Below are 17,961 nucleotides of genomic sequence, written 5' to 3' on the forward strand. Positions count from 1 at the left end.
CATGGGTGACTTGCGTACATTACTGTGAAGGCAACATAAATGCTGAAAAGTACATACAGATTTTGGAGCAACATACGTATGCTGCCATCCAATTGACGTCTTTTTCATGGACGCCGCCACTGCTTATTTCAGCAAGATAATGCCAAGCCACTTTCTGCACGTGTTACAACAGCGTGGATTCGAAGTAAAAAAGTCCAGGTTCTCCCTTGGCCCGCTTGCAGTCCAGACCTGTCTTCCATTGAAAATGTGTGGGGCATTATGAAGTGTAAAACACGACAGGGAAGACCCCAGACTGTTGAACAACTGAAGTGGTTCATCAAGCAAGAATGGGAAAGAATTCCACATGAGAAGCTAAGAAAATTAGTCTCCTCTCTTTCAAAACGTTTATTGAGTGTTATTAAAAGGAAAGGTGATGTGACGAAGTGGCTTTCCCAACTTCTACAGCACGTGTTACAGCCATGAAATTCTAAGTTAATTATTATTTGAAAAATAAAATAAAGTTTATGAATTTGAGCATTAAATATGTTGTCTTTGTAGTGTATTCAATTGAATATAGGTTGAAAAGGATTTTCAAATCATTGTATATTGTTTTCATTTACATTTTACACAATTTCCCAAATTCACCTGAATGCGGTTTGTTTGTTTGTATGTGTATAAATAATATATACAAATGTATATATATAACCGCTACGGTTGAATAAATGCTAAAAAAAGGTGTTTTTAGTCTTGGAACGGATAACAATTTTTTCCATTATTTGTAATGGAAAAAATATATTCGAAATTCGACCGATTCACTTCTCAAACCGCCTTCTGGAACGGATTGTGGTCAAAAACCGAGGTTTGACTGTATATTTACAGTGGAGCCTTGGTTTTCGAACGTCTGGGTTCTCGAACAAAAAATTCGAGATTTTTTTTGCTTTGGATGTCGGATGAAATTCGGTTGTTGAACCTCGCGAGATGAGCCGAGAGGACCCGCATGCCATCTGACTCCGTTCGTTATTACATTCTCGTTACTCTGAGGATTGCATCAACTCTAATCATACCTCCAAAGGAAACAAGTGGGAGGAGTAAAACCATCCTAAAACACAAAGACGCTCCTAAAGCAATGCGACAGTGAGCGCCCGGCGCGCTGCGGTTACGCGATCGGACCAAATTAAGCTCCCTGCGCACTGAGGTCCACTTAAATTACAGTACTAATTACAGTAATAAGTACATCAGGACTTTAAAAATATTTTCTAAATTTCAGCGACGACTCTGTCATAATAATGTGACCAGCGCGTGCAGTTGCGCGGTCGGCGACGTGCTACAGTTTCGTGTTCAGCGGTGTTGCACGATCGGGCAAAAATGCGCAAATGAAAAAATGCTTAAAAAAGGCGTTTTTTTTTCGCTTGGAATGGATTAAATTTTTTCTGTTATTTGTAATGGGAAAACATGATTCGAAATTCGAACGATTCACTTCTCGAACAACCTTCTGGAACGGATTGTGGTCGAAAACCGAGGCTCCACTATATACGTACACTGCTCAAAAAAAATTAAAGAAACACTTTGAAAACACATCAGATTTCAATGGTGAAATTTTTTGGGGGATATCTATACTGACATAGACAGTTTAATGTCTCAGGAACAAAAGGATGCCACATCTTTTGATGGAAATAAAAGTTTTCAGCCTACAGAGGGCTCAGTATACAGACACCCCAAAAATCAAAGTGAAAAAATGATGTGGCAGGCTTGTCCATTTTGCCTAAATTCAATTTCTTAAATCTCAATTACTGTATATGAATTGCGGTAATTCTTGATTTATTGAACCTGTTCAAAAACTTGAAAAGGACTCTCTCACACAGCCTGTTCAGCGTCCTACCCTGATAAAAGTAATAGCTTTTTTGTGTTTTGACGGTATGATGTGTCTGTCATATTTGTAAACGTCAGTGAATAAATCGAAATCGCAGTTTCTGGCAAAAGAATTGCAATTCAAATTAGGGCTGAACGATTTTAGGAAAACTATGAATTTCACCTTTTATTTGTAATCAGTTGTGTTTGTTTGAATCTTCTTCCCCTTGTAGGTTAGTAACACACAACTGACTTCAGAGGCTTTGAAGACCCTCCTGACAGCTACGGGTTACCATGGAAACACACTGACCAGAGTACGCTTATCTGCAGTCAAACCAAATTTTGAAGTTGGATCGTCCAGTTCAATAAAGTTATCATTTGGGAAAAATACTCCTCAGCCAGGTATTGTGTGTATAAAACAAATTGCCTTGCAAACACATTAGCATAGTTTCTTTTACCATCACACTAATGCATGTCTTTGGTTATTTGTCCAAAGAGATCCTTCTCTGTTACCAATCAAAAACAGTGTGTCGATACACATTTTACATACAGTGTACTGTACAGCGTAGTTAGTATGTAGAGAACAGCACGAGTCCATTTTATTTCTACAGCCCTCAATCACAAAAAAGTCTCAAAGTCCACAGTTGACAACCACAAAAATGTGAGTGATTACTTCACGAATTTTGACTCATGCTAAACATTGGAAATGTGTTTTGCCCAGTGGACTTTAGATCACTTTGGTAGCAAGTACTCCCCTGCTGGTCGTAGCTACAGTGCGAGGTTATAAAACTGAAATGATTTTTGTTATCTTACGTCAGGCTTGGGCAACTTCAGTCCTCAAGGAATGAGTTTGTGAGTATTGTGGATTGTTTCATGTTTCCCATCTTCTCACACCCGATTCCAATGATCAGCTCCTTGGCAAGCTCTACAGAAGCTGGATAACAATCATGATGATTTGAATCAGGTCTGTTGGAGCAGGGAGACACTTAAAACATCCAGAATACCGGCCCTTGTACACCGGTGTAGCCCACCCTGATTTATGGCGTACATCAACCGAGAGGAGGGGCCGTTAAGTGTAAATAATATTACTCATAAATACGAAAAATATGATATGACAGATATTATAAATATGTAATAATCTATCAGTGGTTCTTAACCTGGGTTCGATCGAACCCTAGGGGTTCGGTGAGTCGGCTTCAGGGGTTCGGCAGAGCTGGTATGTTATTGTCCCGCCCCGGCCCCGCCCTCCCCCCGTCGGCGGATGGCCGAACACACCGGTACCTCCAAAAAGGTTAAGAACCACTGCTCTATATGAAAATGCTTACGTTTTTTTATACAGGAGAGTGCTGAATTTTCATTTTAATGTTTGAGCTCTGAACATTCATTCACCTTTCGGAACCGCTTATCTTTATGAGGGCCGTGGGCCTGTTAGAGCTTTCCCCAGTCTCTTTGGGTGGAGGCAGGGCACACTCTGAACCGGTCACCAGCCAATTGCAGGGCACACGTAGACAAACACCCATCTGCAATCACACCAACGGACAATTTAGAGTGCTCGGTCAGCCTACCATCCATGTTTGGAATGTAGAAGGAAACCAGAGCACCCGGAGGAAATCCAGGCATGGGAAGAACATGCAAACTCCACGCAGGAAAGCCAAGCCAGAATCGAACCCTGGTCCTCTGAACTGTGAGGTGGACGTGCGAACCAGTACCAGTACTGGTGCATAGACACAACAGTCAGGACCCGTCCGCCCACCCGAAGGTGGAGGGAGGCTACCCTCTTGTTCACCCGGGTAAACCCCAATGTGCAGGTGCCCAGCCGGGGGGCAACAAGTATGCCCACACCTGCTCGACGCCTCTCACCGTGTGCAATTCCAGAGTGGAAGAGTGTCAGGTCTAAACACCACCAGACATTAATCCACATGCTGGAAACAAAGAGGAGAAGACAACCAGCATTCCTTTTGCTCACGAGGAGAATTAGGTAGAAGGCCCAGTTACAGTCCTCCATCAATTCTGAGCTCCTCTTCCGCTATCTCCTCTTTTATTTTGGGTTGCCCTGGTTACAAGAGGCGTTGCTACACTAAAGGGAGGGGAGATTGTGGCTGTAGCAGCGCTGGTGAACTAGCTAACAATGTTGTGTGGTGCGAGGCCGCATGGCCTTGGCTGACTCGTGACCCCAGGAATGCAGAGTCTGTTCTTAGGTGGTTGGCAGCCTCGTTCTCGGCTGCGATCTCCAAACCTGGATGCCGTGTCCCTGTAAAACAATGCTCTAGACTTTCTTGCTACGTTTCACACAATAATAATAATGAGTAAATCATCAGATACCTCTCGTGCATACACTCCAACAAACGTTAAGTAGATGTGAGATAACTTGCATGAAGTCTACTTAACCAAACATTGAGTAAATATGGGATAACTTAAAAACTGTCCCGGTCAACAACAATTCATAAATAGAAACTACAAGGTATAATAGAGAAAGAACTTCTCTTTAGCTAGACAAAGAACAAAGGTGTTCTGTTCTTAACTAGTGAGGGCCTCTCACAGTTAAGACAAGGAAGAGAGTATAAGAACTCCCTATTGGCCTTGAGCGAAGGTATGAGACCTCTGGTTCATGCCGGCCAGCGCTGCTACAAAACTAATTATTCTAACATTTCCCACCTGTTTATCACATATTTGCTCAAATTCACACATCACCGTAAACAACCCCTTTTCTCGACTCTCAGTCGTCGGACCACATTCATGAGGACAAATATGTTTACACCAAAGGATAAACGTTGCGATGTCATCATTCAGAATCCCACGGATCTGGGAAAAGTCTGGTAACACAGATGCAGGAATTTTGCCATCAACATCATCATGTTGCCGCTGAGACATTAGGTATATCTGAGCAATCTCGTCCTCCATGGGCGATATTACTGTAGTGACGAGACGATTAAACAGAGCACGAAGACATGGTATGCAACATCCATACAAGATGAGCATAGCAGCAAACACTGCAACTGATGGTAAAATTGAGGACAGAAGGGCGTTATACTTCCCAAAAGCAGTCATCCACTTGTAGTGCTCTTTCATCCTCGTTTTGAGGGATCTCAGGCCTGCAATCGCCTCCGTCAGGCTCCCATCAGGGGTGGTGTCGTTCTGGATGAAGGTGCAGCATTGTTTTCCGAACATTGCGCAGACCCCTCCTTTCTCAGACAACAACATATCATGAGCATTGTGGTTCTGGATTGACATTAGGGAAGGCGTGGCTAGCTGTTCATGCACTGCCTTGAGCCCCGCTTGTGTCCGTTTGCCCAATTTCTGCATGTAATGGATGTAATTTATCCTGTCTATGTTCTTGTTCATCGTTCACCAGCAGCAAATGGAGGACTCCCATCCCGCTGCAATTTGGTCATTTAATTCTTATTAATCAGGAACTCCTCTAGGGACTCCAATTGCATCAGTTTCGGTCAGATCATCGTCGCCTCTCAAATTTAAAGATATTTTGGTTTTTACCAGCTTTTTTTCCCAGATCTTGCCATGTTGATGTATATACAATTTCGCTTGACTGAAAGCAATGGCTTCTTTTTTTTTCTTTTTTCTCTCAATGGTTATTATATAGAATGCTCTGTCACACATTTCACAATCCAGTAGACGTGACAGATTTCACACAATCTTTGGTCAATGGCAATGGTACAACATAAATAATCGGTCGCAAACCCATACATATGACATATTCAATTTTTTTTCTGCCTTTGCAGCTTGTTTTGCCATAAGCAATCAATTGTTTCTTTTTTCAGTTACTCTTATTGTTAGTTACCTGAAACAAATGATCCACATTCATTCTAGATATTCATCCCATTCTTTAACATCTACAGCGGTTGTTGACAAAGTACACATATAAACATCATACTTTCATGGCAGTCCAGATCCGACACAGCAGATCATCCTGCAAAGGTCAAATTGATATTTTAAATTGATACAATGCAGCATAATTTTTGGGGTGACCTATATAAATTGCCCACTCATCTCTCCCCTATTCATTATGACTCTTAGTACCCACAAATACCATATTGTTGAGGGTAACAAAATGGTAACAAAGATAGCCACCCAACATGCAATAACGTCATTGTTCCATTTTCTTGTTCCCGGCATTTCTCTAAGAGGATTCTTTTGGCTCACTTTCTGCGATTGAACGTTACCTCAAGAGAAATGACCCTTTTGTAATTTGCTAGGACCACCTCAACTGACCTTTCTGCTATTTTAATGGCAGTTGGTGGAGTTATCAAGATTCAACATGGCCCTTCCCCCTTGGAAGAACACCAGTGTTTCGTTTTCAATGCTCTTAATGAGAATGTGGTTTGTTCTTTTTGCCTTTTAAATATTTTTCTCATGTAATCTGCCAAATTTTAATCATCCTTAGTTTCCCACTTGGTTTCAAAACATGGTAATCTATATTGTCACCCAAACAATTTTTTATACGGGGTTAAACCCACAGTACTTTTTTTCAAGCACATCTTCACACTTTATACCAGTCCTGTCATGAGAATTAATTTCTCAAATCCCATATCTCGGTATTATTTCTTTCTATGACGTTTTTGCCACTGTTAAGGCATTCAGTGTTTTTGTTGAAACAAGCTCTACAAAAAAAAAATTTTTGTTTTGTTTTCAAAATGTTTTGAATATGAATCAAATCCATATGTTGTATAAAGCTGACTGACCTGCCCCACTATCCCTCCCCTTGAGCCATGTGACACACACCATGGCTCAATATTGCTGTCCATTTGCATAAGTTCTTTGGTAGGATAGGTCTGTCTTCTGGTCATTTATAGATGCCATTCTCTAATCTTGGCCCTCTTTTCGTCCATAATTGAATTTCACTCCATGGACTTTGTCGCTGCACATCTTTAAAAATCTTTCAGTGATTTTATCTGCTTCTTGTGTGTATAAAATTTGAAGTGTCTTTTGCGCTGCAGCTTTGTGGTTCTGTCTGCAAGCTTGTTACCTCTTGACACCTTATCAGTCTCGTGTGTGTGTGTACTGCATCGTGCATATAGCTACTTTTCGTGGCAATTGGACTGCTTTCACAACTAGCTTAGCAAGTAAATGGATGGCCTCCCCGAATGGGGAGCGACTCAGCTAGCAAATGATTAGACATTTTCACTTTCTTGTAGTTTCTTTAGTTACTTTTCAATCGTTTTCTCATTGTTTATCACAAGAATCTTAAAAATTTGAATACAAATCAAAATGTATGTTTTATTTTACTCAATTGTATGATTTAGAGAATCCATATGTAGTAAAGTGTTGTATTACTACATATGATTTCATCATCATTTAATTTGACTTTCTTTCCAAAACGCTTCTTAATTTCTCAGTTCACACATCTTCCACATGTGTTACTGGTTCCCCAGTTTTTTCTCTAGTTAATTATCAATCCAAAAGCTACGTGTTTCTTTTTAGCATTCAACCTGCTCAAAATCACTCTTTCATCAAAGTCGCTCTACTAATTTCCCATAGTAGTCGCCAACGACTTCAACCATTCAACCTTTCATTCAGGCAATCATTCATCAATGCTCATCGTATGCATCCCACTCAGTCTCCAAAAAGGAGTCTTCCTATCACATTGGTCCCAAATTCATCCAAGCTCACCACACAACATTCATGTATCATTTTCAACTCAAGGTTCCTGGTAGAACAATCCACCAATTCAAAAAAAACTTAACTAAAAAAAAAAAACTACTGGCAAATTAATTTGAATATTTTCTTTGTTTTTAAATTTGATGAACTCAATCTCTCAGATGTAGCTTACATTTAGAATTTTGTATAATCTTATAACACAACTATTCAATTATTCCCATTAAATGTAGCGTTGCAAAATATTAAATTCACAATTTAGCGTCTTCCAATTCCTGAAAGCACGTTCTGTTGTTTTGTTTAGTTCGAATTTCTCATGAGGGCTCGACACTAACATGCACTAGTGTGGATTAGTTTCTGCTTGCAAACAGATTTCTCTCTTTTCCTCTCATTTTTATCTGTCAAAATTGTTTCTTTTCTGCGGTGTAAATCGAATAGACAACAGTCTAGCAAATTCTTTTTGTGCACCTACATTAGCCAATTTCATCCTTTTAACACATAACACTGACAGCACACGTTAAACTTACAGCAGAGACACAGCTCACAAACAATACCAACAAACAACGCTGCGCAAACGTCATCCTCTATTTTGACGTTTTGGTTATATGTTTTTTCCTCATCAGTGCCTTTTATCCTTCATGCAAATGTTGTCACATCTTCCTTAAGCATCACTCTGCTTCAAACATCCACTGAGAAACTCACACTGTCCCTGCCCCTCCCGCAGCCATAGCACCCCCTGTGCGAGGGGGGGGCGCGGCATCAATGTTGACCGGTCACAGGCTGGCCATTTCCTGCAACAATCATGATGCCGGCCCACCGCCCGCACGAGCATAGCACAGACCCGCGATTACGCGCGAGTGCAGGCACGCTCAACAGTCTCAACCTCTCAAAGGGCAGGCCAACTTTGCTGTTGCGCCGTTCATCATGTTCACATTCGACATCTTTCAATGTCTTCTACACAACATTTGTTGTCTCTTATTCTCATCCTATCAAGCCACCGTTCTAGTAACTTTCTGCCACACACGTCTTATTTTCTCTATTGCACACACGCCTTATTTTCTCTACTACCACACCTTGCTCATCTTAGTTTCTCTAACCAACTTAAACACACCATTGTCCACTTCTCAATTTCCCTATTATCGCTCAAAAGCCTCCTAAACATTCTCTATTACTGATTTCTTCCATAGAACACACATCTCACTCACACATACACTCGTATACACACCCACTCATGAGGATCCTCTGCGCACACACACACACACACACCAGCACAAAAGGATGAAGCACAACATATAAGACCACATAGATACCACTAAGAACACACATTTTTGTTCGTCTTGTCTGATTTAGTCTCTATTTTACTTTTAGAAGCTATTTGTAATTATTTTCCATTTATTTTGCAAATTTTTAACTTCAGTGTTTCTCTATTTTACTTTATCCTTCTAACACAAATATCTCCTGTATATTTAAGCAAATTTCTCTTTCGTTTTGGCAGCCAGGTTATATCTTTGTCATATGAGAATCCGATTCAGTTTGATCATGCCCTAGTCATAATTGTTTTTGTTTATCTGGGCATTTACGTGCCAAGTGACCCTTTTCTCCGCAATTCCAGCATTCTAATTGACTAGGTCGCACAACTCCTTTTCCTCGGCCTCTAAAGCCTTCTCTGTTAGACATTGTTTGCCCTCTCTGGCCTTTCTGTCCTCTGCCTGCATTTTGGTAAAAAGTGTCACTATCCTGGTCTACCAAAAAAGTGTCTTTTGATGCTTTCTTTTGGTTTTGTTGATCCTTTACTACTTTTGCTGCATGGAGGGCGTGATATATGTATTTCTCCAAAGTTCCATTGTTCATTCCGAGATGATTTTTGGTCACCCTAATTTGTATTGCTGGCTTGGACCCTACGTGGATGGCATTTTTTAATTGTTGCTGATAAGCACCTTGGGGTGCATTATCTTCTACCAGTCCACGGTGTATTTTAAACACTTCTGTCATGCGCACTCGATATTCATCAAAGGTTTCATTATCATTTTGCTTTGTTCTCCCTATTTCTGTATAGTTTGCTCTCATACTATATCTGTTGCGTACCTGGTTAATCAGCCCTTCCACTTGCCTTATCTCCTCTATTGTCCATGTTCTGTCAACCATTACCATCCTGGGGTGAATTTGTTTATTACCTGGATCATAATTTGGGTTGGCCACTTGTATCATTGGATATCGTGGCATGTTTGGAGTTAATTCTGAATCTTCAATATTCGTGTCTTCAGTGAATGGGGCTGAAAGCAAAATTTTGGTTTTAGGTATCAATCGATAGTCTGCTCCCATTTTCTTTGACCAATCCATCTCTAGCGGGCTTTTCTGCCTAGTGGCTCTGTCTGTCAACCCATAACGAGGAGGTGATTCCTCAATTTTGTGTGTGTCCTGTATTTGCGGATAAAACTTCTCTATGATCTTTTGTTTTGAGTTTGTAGCCTGTGTTTTCTCCTCCCGCTCTTGTACTTCTTCTAGTTCTCCCTCAAATTTGTATTTTTTGATCCGTTTATCTAGATTTTTAATTCGATCAGGATCCTGTCTTTAAATTATTTTCCAATCTTTACATTCTAATGTATCTCGGACATTATTTTTGCTCTGCAAGTTCCCCATTTTAATCAATTTGGTCCCAACTGTAAAACCATAGGGGTTTCTAAAGTCAGGTGTTTCCAATGGGATAACGAAAAGATCCTGTGGTGATTCTCACTTCAACCAGCGTTCTGGTGGAGAATCCTTGCCTATTGCGTCCACAGAACCACGTTATGTGCTCCCCACTGCTTTAATATGGAATACTATATCTAGTGATATGTATTCCCATTCACACTCTCATTCATACAGTTTTACGGAATTTTCGGCTTCCCGCTGACCTTTTTAGACGGACCTCTCCGTCGGACACTTCTGTCCTTTTATTTAAACGGACCTCTCCGTTTTGTTACTTTTAGACGGACATCTCCGTTCTGTAACTTTTCTTGGACACCTCTGTCCTTTTAAACGGACCTCTCCGTTTTGGTACCTTTAGAACCGGACCTCTCCGTTCTGTCCTAAGACTTTTATAGGGCATCGAGCCCTCGGCCGAAACTTTTCTTTTAAACAAAAACAAACTCACCCTCTGGTTCTCTTCACCTCTGCACCTCGGATTGCCTTCAACCTTCAGATCCCAGCTGACGAGCGGACAGCCAGCCTTTGAAAAGGATTCTAGGACCCCACCTAGGAAGGTCCTGACGCGCGCGGTCTTCCGCTGCCGCCCGCTGGAATCCTCAGGTGTATTGGAATCTGGCTCGAAGGACCAATAAAAATGTGAAGTCTAAACATCACCAGACATTAATCCACATGCCGGAAACAAAGAGGAGAAGACAACCAGCATTCCTTTTGCTCGTGAGGAGAATTAGGTAGAAGGCCCAGTTACAGTCCTCCACCTATTCTGAGCTCCTCTTCCGCTATCTCCTCTTTTTATTTTGGGTTGCCCTGGTTACAAGAGGCGTTGCTACACTAAAGGGAGGGGAGATTGTGGCTGTAGCAACGCTGATTAACTAGCTGACAATGTTGTGTGGTGCGAGGCCGCATGGCCTTGGCCGATTCGTGACCCCAGGAATGCAGAGTCTGTTCTTAGGTGGTTGGCAGCCTCGTTCTCGGCTGCGATCTCCAAACCTGAATGCCGTGTCCCTGTGTCCCAGATATGTTGGCCTTGAGCGAAGGTATGAGACCTCTGGTTCAGGCCGGCCAGCGCTTCTACAAAACTAATTATTCTAACAAAGAGAGTCCAGCCCCTCTCAAGAGGGTTTGTACCAGAGCCCAAACTGTGTGTGGAGGCAAGTCCGACTATGTCTAGTCGAAACTTTTCTGCCTCGCACACCAGGTCGGGCTCCTTTCCAGCCAGAGAGATGACATTTCATGTCCCAAGTGCCAGCTTCTGCAGCCGGGCATCGGCTGATTACATACTTGTTGCAATACTCACTTAGCACCTGACCCATTCTGCCCCTCCCACAGGTGATGAGCCCATGGAAACCCACATCTCCTTTTTGGGCTGTGGCTGGCCAGGCCCTATGGGTGAAGGCCCGGCCATTAGACGCTCGCCTTCGAGCCCCACCTCCAGGCCTGGCTCCAGAGGGGGGCCTCGATGACCCTTGTCCGGGCGAGGGAAAACGAAGTCTATATTTTTCTTCATAAGGGGTTTGTGTGAGCCGTGCTTTGTCTGGCCCCTTACCTAGGACCCTATTGCCATGGGTGACCCTACCAGGGGCATGAAGCCCCAGACAACATTGCTCCTAGGATCATTGGGACATGCAAACCCCTCCACCACAATAAGGTGATGACTCACGGAGGGGCGTCCTGGTCCCCTTGCAGAAAAACAGCCCCAAAGCATGTTTTCACCTCCATGCTTTACAGTAGGTATGGTGTTCTTTGGAGGCAACTCTTTATTCTTTCTCCTCCAAACACGACGAGTTGAGTTGTTACCAAAGAATTCTATTTTGGTTTTATCAGACCATATAACATTCTACCAATCCTCTTCTGGATCATCCAAATGCTCTCTGGCAAACTTCAGGCGGGCCTGGACATGTACTGGCTCAAGCACTGGGACACGTCTGGCACTGCAGGATTTGAGTCTCTGGGCACGTAGTGTGTTAATGATGGCAGACTTTGTTACTTTGGTTCCAGTTATCTGCAGGTCGTTCACGAGGTCTCCCCGTGTTGTTCTGGGATTTTTGTTCACCGTTCTTGTGATCATTTTGACCCCATGGGGTCAGATCTTACGAGGAGCCCCAGGTCGAGGGAGATTATCAGTGGTCGAGTATGTCTTCCATTTTCTAATAATTGCTCCCACTGTTGATTTCTTCACACTAAGCTGCTTACCTATTGCAGATTCGGTCTTCCCAGCATAGTGCAGGTCTACAAATTTTTTTCTAGTGTCCTTTGACAGCTCTTTGATCTTGGCCATTGTGGCATTTGGAGTGTGACTGCTTGAGGTTGTGGATAGGTGTCTTTTATACTGATGAGTTCAAACAGGTGCCACTAATAGGGGTAACGAGTGGAGGATAGAGGAGCCACTAAAAGACAATGTTACAGGTCTGTGAGCACCAGAAATCTTTCTTGTTTGTAGGTGACCTAATACCATATTTTCAATTTCTTTCATAGTTTTGCCAGGGGTGCGTCTTATACTCAGGAGCGACTTGTGTGAAATTATTAACACAATATATCATTTCACATGTTATTTTCACACTAAACTGGATGTAGGTGCTCGAGGCCTGTGGAATAATTGAACCTGCAACGGACAATGAGTCTGACGTAAGCCACGTAGAAGAGGAAACGCTGCATCTTCTACTTCCGGGGTTAGCGGAATTGTTTATAAGTGACGCAGAGAATGAAGATTTCGTTGGATTTAATGATTTGGAGTGAAGCGGAGGGTTTGATAAACTTGTTAACATTTTACTTATGCTAGAGTTATTTCAATAACTCTTAATATGTTACGTCAGGCACGTTCTCAGTTCCTTGTTCATGTGTTTATGTAACGTTAGCATCCCGTACCTTCAGCCTGTTGCTGCCCTTTCTATTTTTATTTTAAATTGCCTTTCAAGATGACATGTCTGTTCTTGGTGTTGGATTTTATCAAATGAATTTCCCAACAAAACTGCGACTTATACTCCGGTGCGACTTGTATATATGTCTTTTTCTTCTTTATTAAGCATTTTATGGCTGGTGGGATTTATACTCTGGAGCGACTTATAGTCTGGAAAATACGGTACTTATTTTACCAAGGAATTTACCAATTAATTCATTACAAATTCTACAACGGGATTTTCTGGATTCTTTCCCCCCATTCTGTCTCTCATAGTTGAAGTGAACCTATGATGAAAATTACAGGCATCTCTCATCTTGTAAGTGGGAGAACTTCCAAAATTGGTGGTTGACTAAATACTTTTTTGCCCCACTGTACATGCATACATTCTTGATTTTTTTGTTTTATGTGACGCCGATGACAGAACATAGCAACCCTGCATAGCAATGCTGTATAGCAACGTTTTCTTGCTGTGTTTTTGCTGTTTAATAACACCCTTGTTTATTAAAACACTGATATTAGCCAGGTTTTGGAGGTGGGGCCTTTGAAATATCATATTTATTCTAATTATCACCCAGGGCGATAATTAGAGAAGGTTTATGTCCAACAGGTGGGCTGGGCGATTAATAGAGAACACCTTTTGTCCGATCTCCAAGGGGCACTGAAATGGGCAATAATATGCATATTTTCCTTATGTAGTATGCAATACCTGCATCTCACTGGTTTTCCTAACACTAGAAGAGCGGCTTTTTTGATCTACCTCTAACAGCGGGGTGCGTCGATTACCATCGCACATCACATGTTGCGCACGTCATGTTATCGCGATCGTCTTGTTCGAGCGCACGCCCCGATAACGTAATTTGCGTGAGGATATTGTAGCGGAGTGACGAGTGTAATTGTATCATAGTTTATGGAGAAAAAAATTTAAAAGGGACATTCGACGTGCTGTCAAATCAATCTTATTTAAACTTGAGCAATGTCGGCGGCATGCGGTCGCGGAGGAAAACGTAAGTTTTGGGGGGAATTTTTAGTAGCATGGGCGATAATTAGAGGTATCAATGTTTTTTATTTGTCATTGCTAACACACACTGGGCGATTATTAGAATATGGGCGATAATAAGAATAAATACGGTACATTGTTATTTTTATTTGTGATTTTTGCACTTTTATATATGTCATGAAGGTTGAGAGAATGTAACGCGTTGGTTAAATGCATGAATAAATTAATCTTTGTCAATATTTGTTCCACAGGGAGATTAGCTCTGGATCCAAACACCATCAAAATGTGGACACTATCAGCAAACGACATGAATGATGATGATGCGGTGAGGTTCCGAGCCGAATGCCCCTTTTCCATTAGCCCGATTCCACATTTTACATTGCCTTGCTTGCCCCCAAATAATCGCTTTTCCATCTGAATTCCTGGTTTTGCACCAGCCACACAGCCGCGTGCCGGCCGTCTACAATGTTGTAACAATACAGTATACAGGGGGTCCTCGGTATACGATGTCGATTGGTTCCTACACAGCAATGTAAACCAAATTTTGGTTTAAGTCGGAACAGTAATAAAATGATACAGTACAGTATTGAATAGAAAGAGAAAACAATTTCTTACCTGTGTGGTTGGCTTGCACACTGGAAAGGGCATTGCTAGAGAGTGACGACGCAACAGTCCAAAATGGCGTAAACTATGTGAGTGGGTAACGCTGTCTTCCTCCATTCACAGCCTCTCTCATGGTGTATTCTTCCGCCATGCGCACCAACTAGTTCCTGCACCCGTTACAAATCTTAGGACACCTTTAAGACGCTTAAGAATGCAAAACCACTTAGGTCGAAAAAAGGCTTTAAATATATGAGATGAAATACGAAAGAATCTATCCTTCCATCCATCCATCCATTTTCCTCCGCTTATCCGGGGTCGATTCGCGGGGGCAGCAGCTTTGGGAGGGACTCCCAGATTTCCCTCTCCCCAGCCACTTCATCCAGCTCATCCCGGGGGATCCCAAGGTGTTCCCAGGCCATAGTCTCTCCAGCGCGTCCTGGGTCGTCCACGGGGTCTCCTACCGGTGGAACATGCCTGGAACACCTCCCCAGGGAGGTGTCCATGAGGCATCCTAATGAGATGCCCGAGCCACCTCATCTGGCTCCTCTCAACGTGGAGGAGCAGCGGTTCTACTCCGACTCTCTCCCGGATGACCGAGCTTCTCACATTATCTCTAAGGGAGAGCCCGGACACCCTGCGGAGGAAACTCATTTCGGCCGCTTGTATCCTGGATCTCGTTCTTTCGGTCACGACCCATGGCTGAGGGTAGGAGCATAGATCGACCGGTAAATTGAGAGCTTTACCTTTTGGCTCAGCTCTCTCTTCACCACGACAGATCAGTACAGAGTCCGCATTACTGCCGACGCTGCACCGATCCGCCTGTCGATCTCGCGCTCCACCCTGCCCCCACTCGTGAACAAGACCCCAAGATACTTGAACTCCTCCACTTGGGGTAGGATCTCATCCCCGATCCGGAGAGGGCATTCCACCCTTTTCCGACCGAGGACCTTGGACTCGGATTTGGAGGTGCTGACCCTCATCCCGACCGCTTCACACTCGGCTATGAACCGCTCCAGTGAGAGCTGCAGATCACGGCTTGAAGAAGCCAACAGCACCACGTCGTCTGCAAAAAGCAGAGACGCAATGCTGAGGTCCCCAAACCGGGCACCCTCAACGCCTCGGCTGCACCTAGAAATTCTGTCCATAAAAATTATTAACAGAATCGGTGACAAAGGGCAGCCTTGGCGGAGTCCAACCCTCACTGGGAACGAATCCGACTTCTGCCGGAAATGCGGACCAAACTCTGGCATCGGTGATACAGGGAACCGCCCTTATCAGCTCGGCACCCCGTACTCCCGAAGCACCCTCCACAGAACCTCCCGAGGGACACGGTCGAATGCCTTCTCCAAGTCCACAAAACACATGTGGACTGGTTGGGCGAACTCCCATGCACCCTCGAGGATCCTGCCGAGGGTGTAGAGCTGGTCCACTGTTTCACGGCCAGGATGAAAGCCACACTGCTCCTCCTGAATCTGAGGTTCGACTTCCCGACGGACCCTCCTCTCCAGCACCCCTGAATAGACCATACCAGGGAGGCTGAGGAATGTGATTCCTCTGTAGTTGGAACACACCCTCCGGTCCCCCTTCTTAAAGAGGGGAACCACCACCCCAGTCTGCCAATCCAGAGATGTCCACGCGATGTTGCAGAGGCATGTCAACCAGGACAGCCCCACAACATCTAGAGCCTTTAAAAATTCTGGGTGGATCTCATCCACCCCTGGGGCCTTGCCCCGAGGAGTTTTTTAACTACTTCAGTGACTTCGACCCCAGAGATTGGAGAGTTAACCTCAGAGTCTCCAGGCCCTGCTTTCACAATGGAAGCCGTGTCGGTGGAATTGAGGAGGTCTTCGAAGTAGTCTCCCCACCGACTCGCGACATCCCGAGTCGAGGTCAGCAGCACGCCATCTCCACTGTAAACAGTGTTGACGGTGCACTGCTTCACTCTCCTGAGACGCCGGATGGTGGACCAGTATCTCCTCAAAGCCATCCGGAAGTCATTCTCCATGGCCTCGCCAAACTCCTCACATGCCCGGGTTTTTGCCTCCGCAACCGCCGAAGCGGCGTTCAGCTTGGCCATCCGGTACCTGTCAGCTGCCTTCGGAGTCCCACAGGCCAAAACGGCCCCCGATAGGACTCCTTCTTTAGCTTGACGGCATCCCTTACCGCTGGTGTCTGCCAGCAGGTTCGGGGATTGCCGCCACGACAGACACCGACCACCTTACGGCCACAGCTCCGGTCGGCTGCCTCATCAATGAAGGCACGGAACATGGTCCACTTGGACTCAATGTCCCCCGCCTCCCCCGGGACGTGGTAAAAGCTCTGCCGGAGGTGGGAGTTGAAGCTCTTCCTGACAAGGGATTCTGCTAGACGTTCCCAGCAGACCCTCACAGAGCGTTTGGGTCAGCCAGGTCGCACCGGCATTTTCCCCCACCATCGGAGCCAACCCCCCACCAGGTGGTGATCAGTTTACAGCTCCGTCCCTCTCTTCACCTGAGTGTCCGAAACATGCGGCCGCAAATCCAATGACACGTCTACAAAGTCGATCATCAAACTGCGGCCTAGGGTGTCCTGGTGCCAAGTGCACACATGGACACCCCTGGTTGAACATGGTGTTCATTATTGACAATCCGTATCGATCACAGAAGTCCAATAATAGAACACCGCTGGGTTCAGATCGGGGGGCCGTTCTTCCCAATCACGCCCTTCCAGGTCTCACTGTCATTGCCTACGTGAGCATTGAAGTCACCCAGTAGAACGATAAGAGTTTCCAGAAGGAGCGCTCTCCAGCATTTCTCATAAGAACCCCAAAAAGGGTGGGTAATCTGAGTTGCTGTTCGGTAAATAGGCACAAACAACAGTCAGGATTCGGCCCCCCCACCCAAAGGCGGAGGGAAGCTGCCCTCTCGTTCACCGGGGTAAACCCCAATGTGCAGGCGCCCAGCCGTGGCGCAGTAAGTATGCCCACACCTGCTCGACGCCTCTCACTGTGAGCAACTCGAGAATGGAAGAAAGTCCAGCCCCTCTCGAAAGGGCTTGTACCAGAGCCCAAACTATGTATGGAGGCAAGTCCGACAATGTCTAGTCGGAACTTTTCTGCCTCACTCACCAGCTCGGCTCCTTTCTCGCCAGAGAGGTGATATTCCATGTCCCAAGAGCCAGCTTCTGCAGCTGGGAATCGGACCGCCAAGGTCCCCGCCTTTGGCCACCGACCAGCTCGCGTTGCACCTGACCCCTTTGGCCCCTCCTACAGGCGGTGAGCCCATAGGAATGGGGACCCACGTTTTCTTTTTGGGCTGTGCCCGGCCGGGCCCCATGGACTAAGGCCCGGCCACCAGGCGGT

The 17,961-nt window shown here is 44.5% G+C and overlaps 1 protein-coding gene across 2 annotated transcripts in view; it reads left to right on the forward strand.

The window, feature by feature from the left end:
• Positions 1-17,961, forward strand: part of ciapin1 (cytokine induced apoptosis inhibitor 1) — a 74,064-nt gene that overhangs the window by 19,256 nt on the left and 36,847 nt on the right. For both annotated transcript variants that reach the window (XM_088379194.1, XM_088379195.1), the window contains exons 5-6: positions 2,061-2,229; positions 14,270-14,343. In XM_088379194.1, the coding sequence (XP_088235320.1) occupies positions 2,061-2,229; positions 14,270-14,343 (243 nt within the window). The remainder of the gene's footprint in view (positions 1-2,060; positions 2,230-14,269; positions 14,344-17,961) is intronic.

The sequence above is a fragment of the Syngnathus floridae genome, chromosome 6 (genome assembly GCF_059516105.1).
Source record: "Syngnathus floridae isolate MCC-2025c chromosome 6, RoL_Sflo_1.0, whole genome shotgun sequence".
Taxonomy (NCBI): Eukaryota; Metazoa; Chordata; class Actinopteri; order Syngnathiformes; family Syngnathidae; genus Syngnathus; species Syngnathus floridae.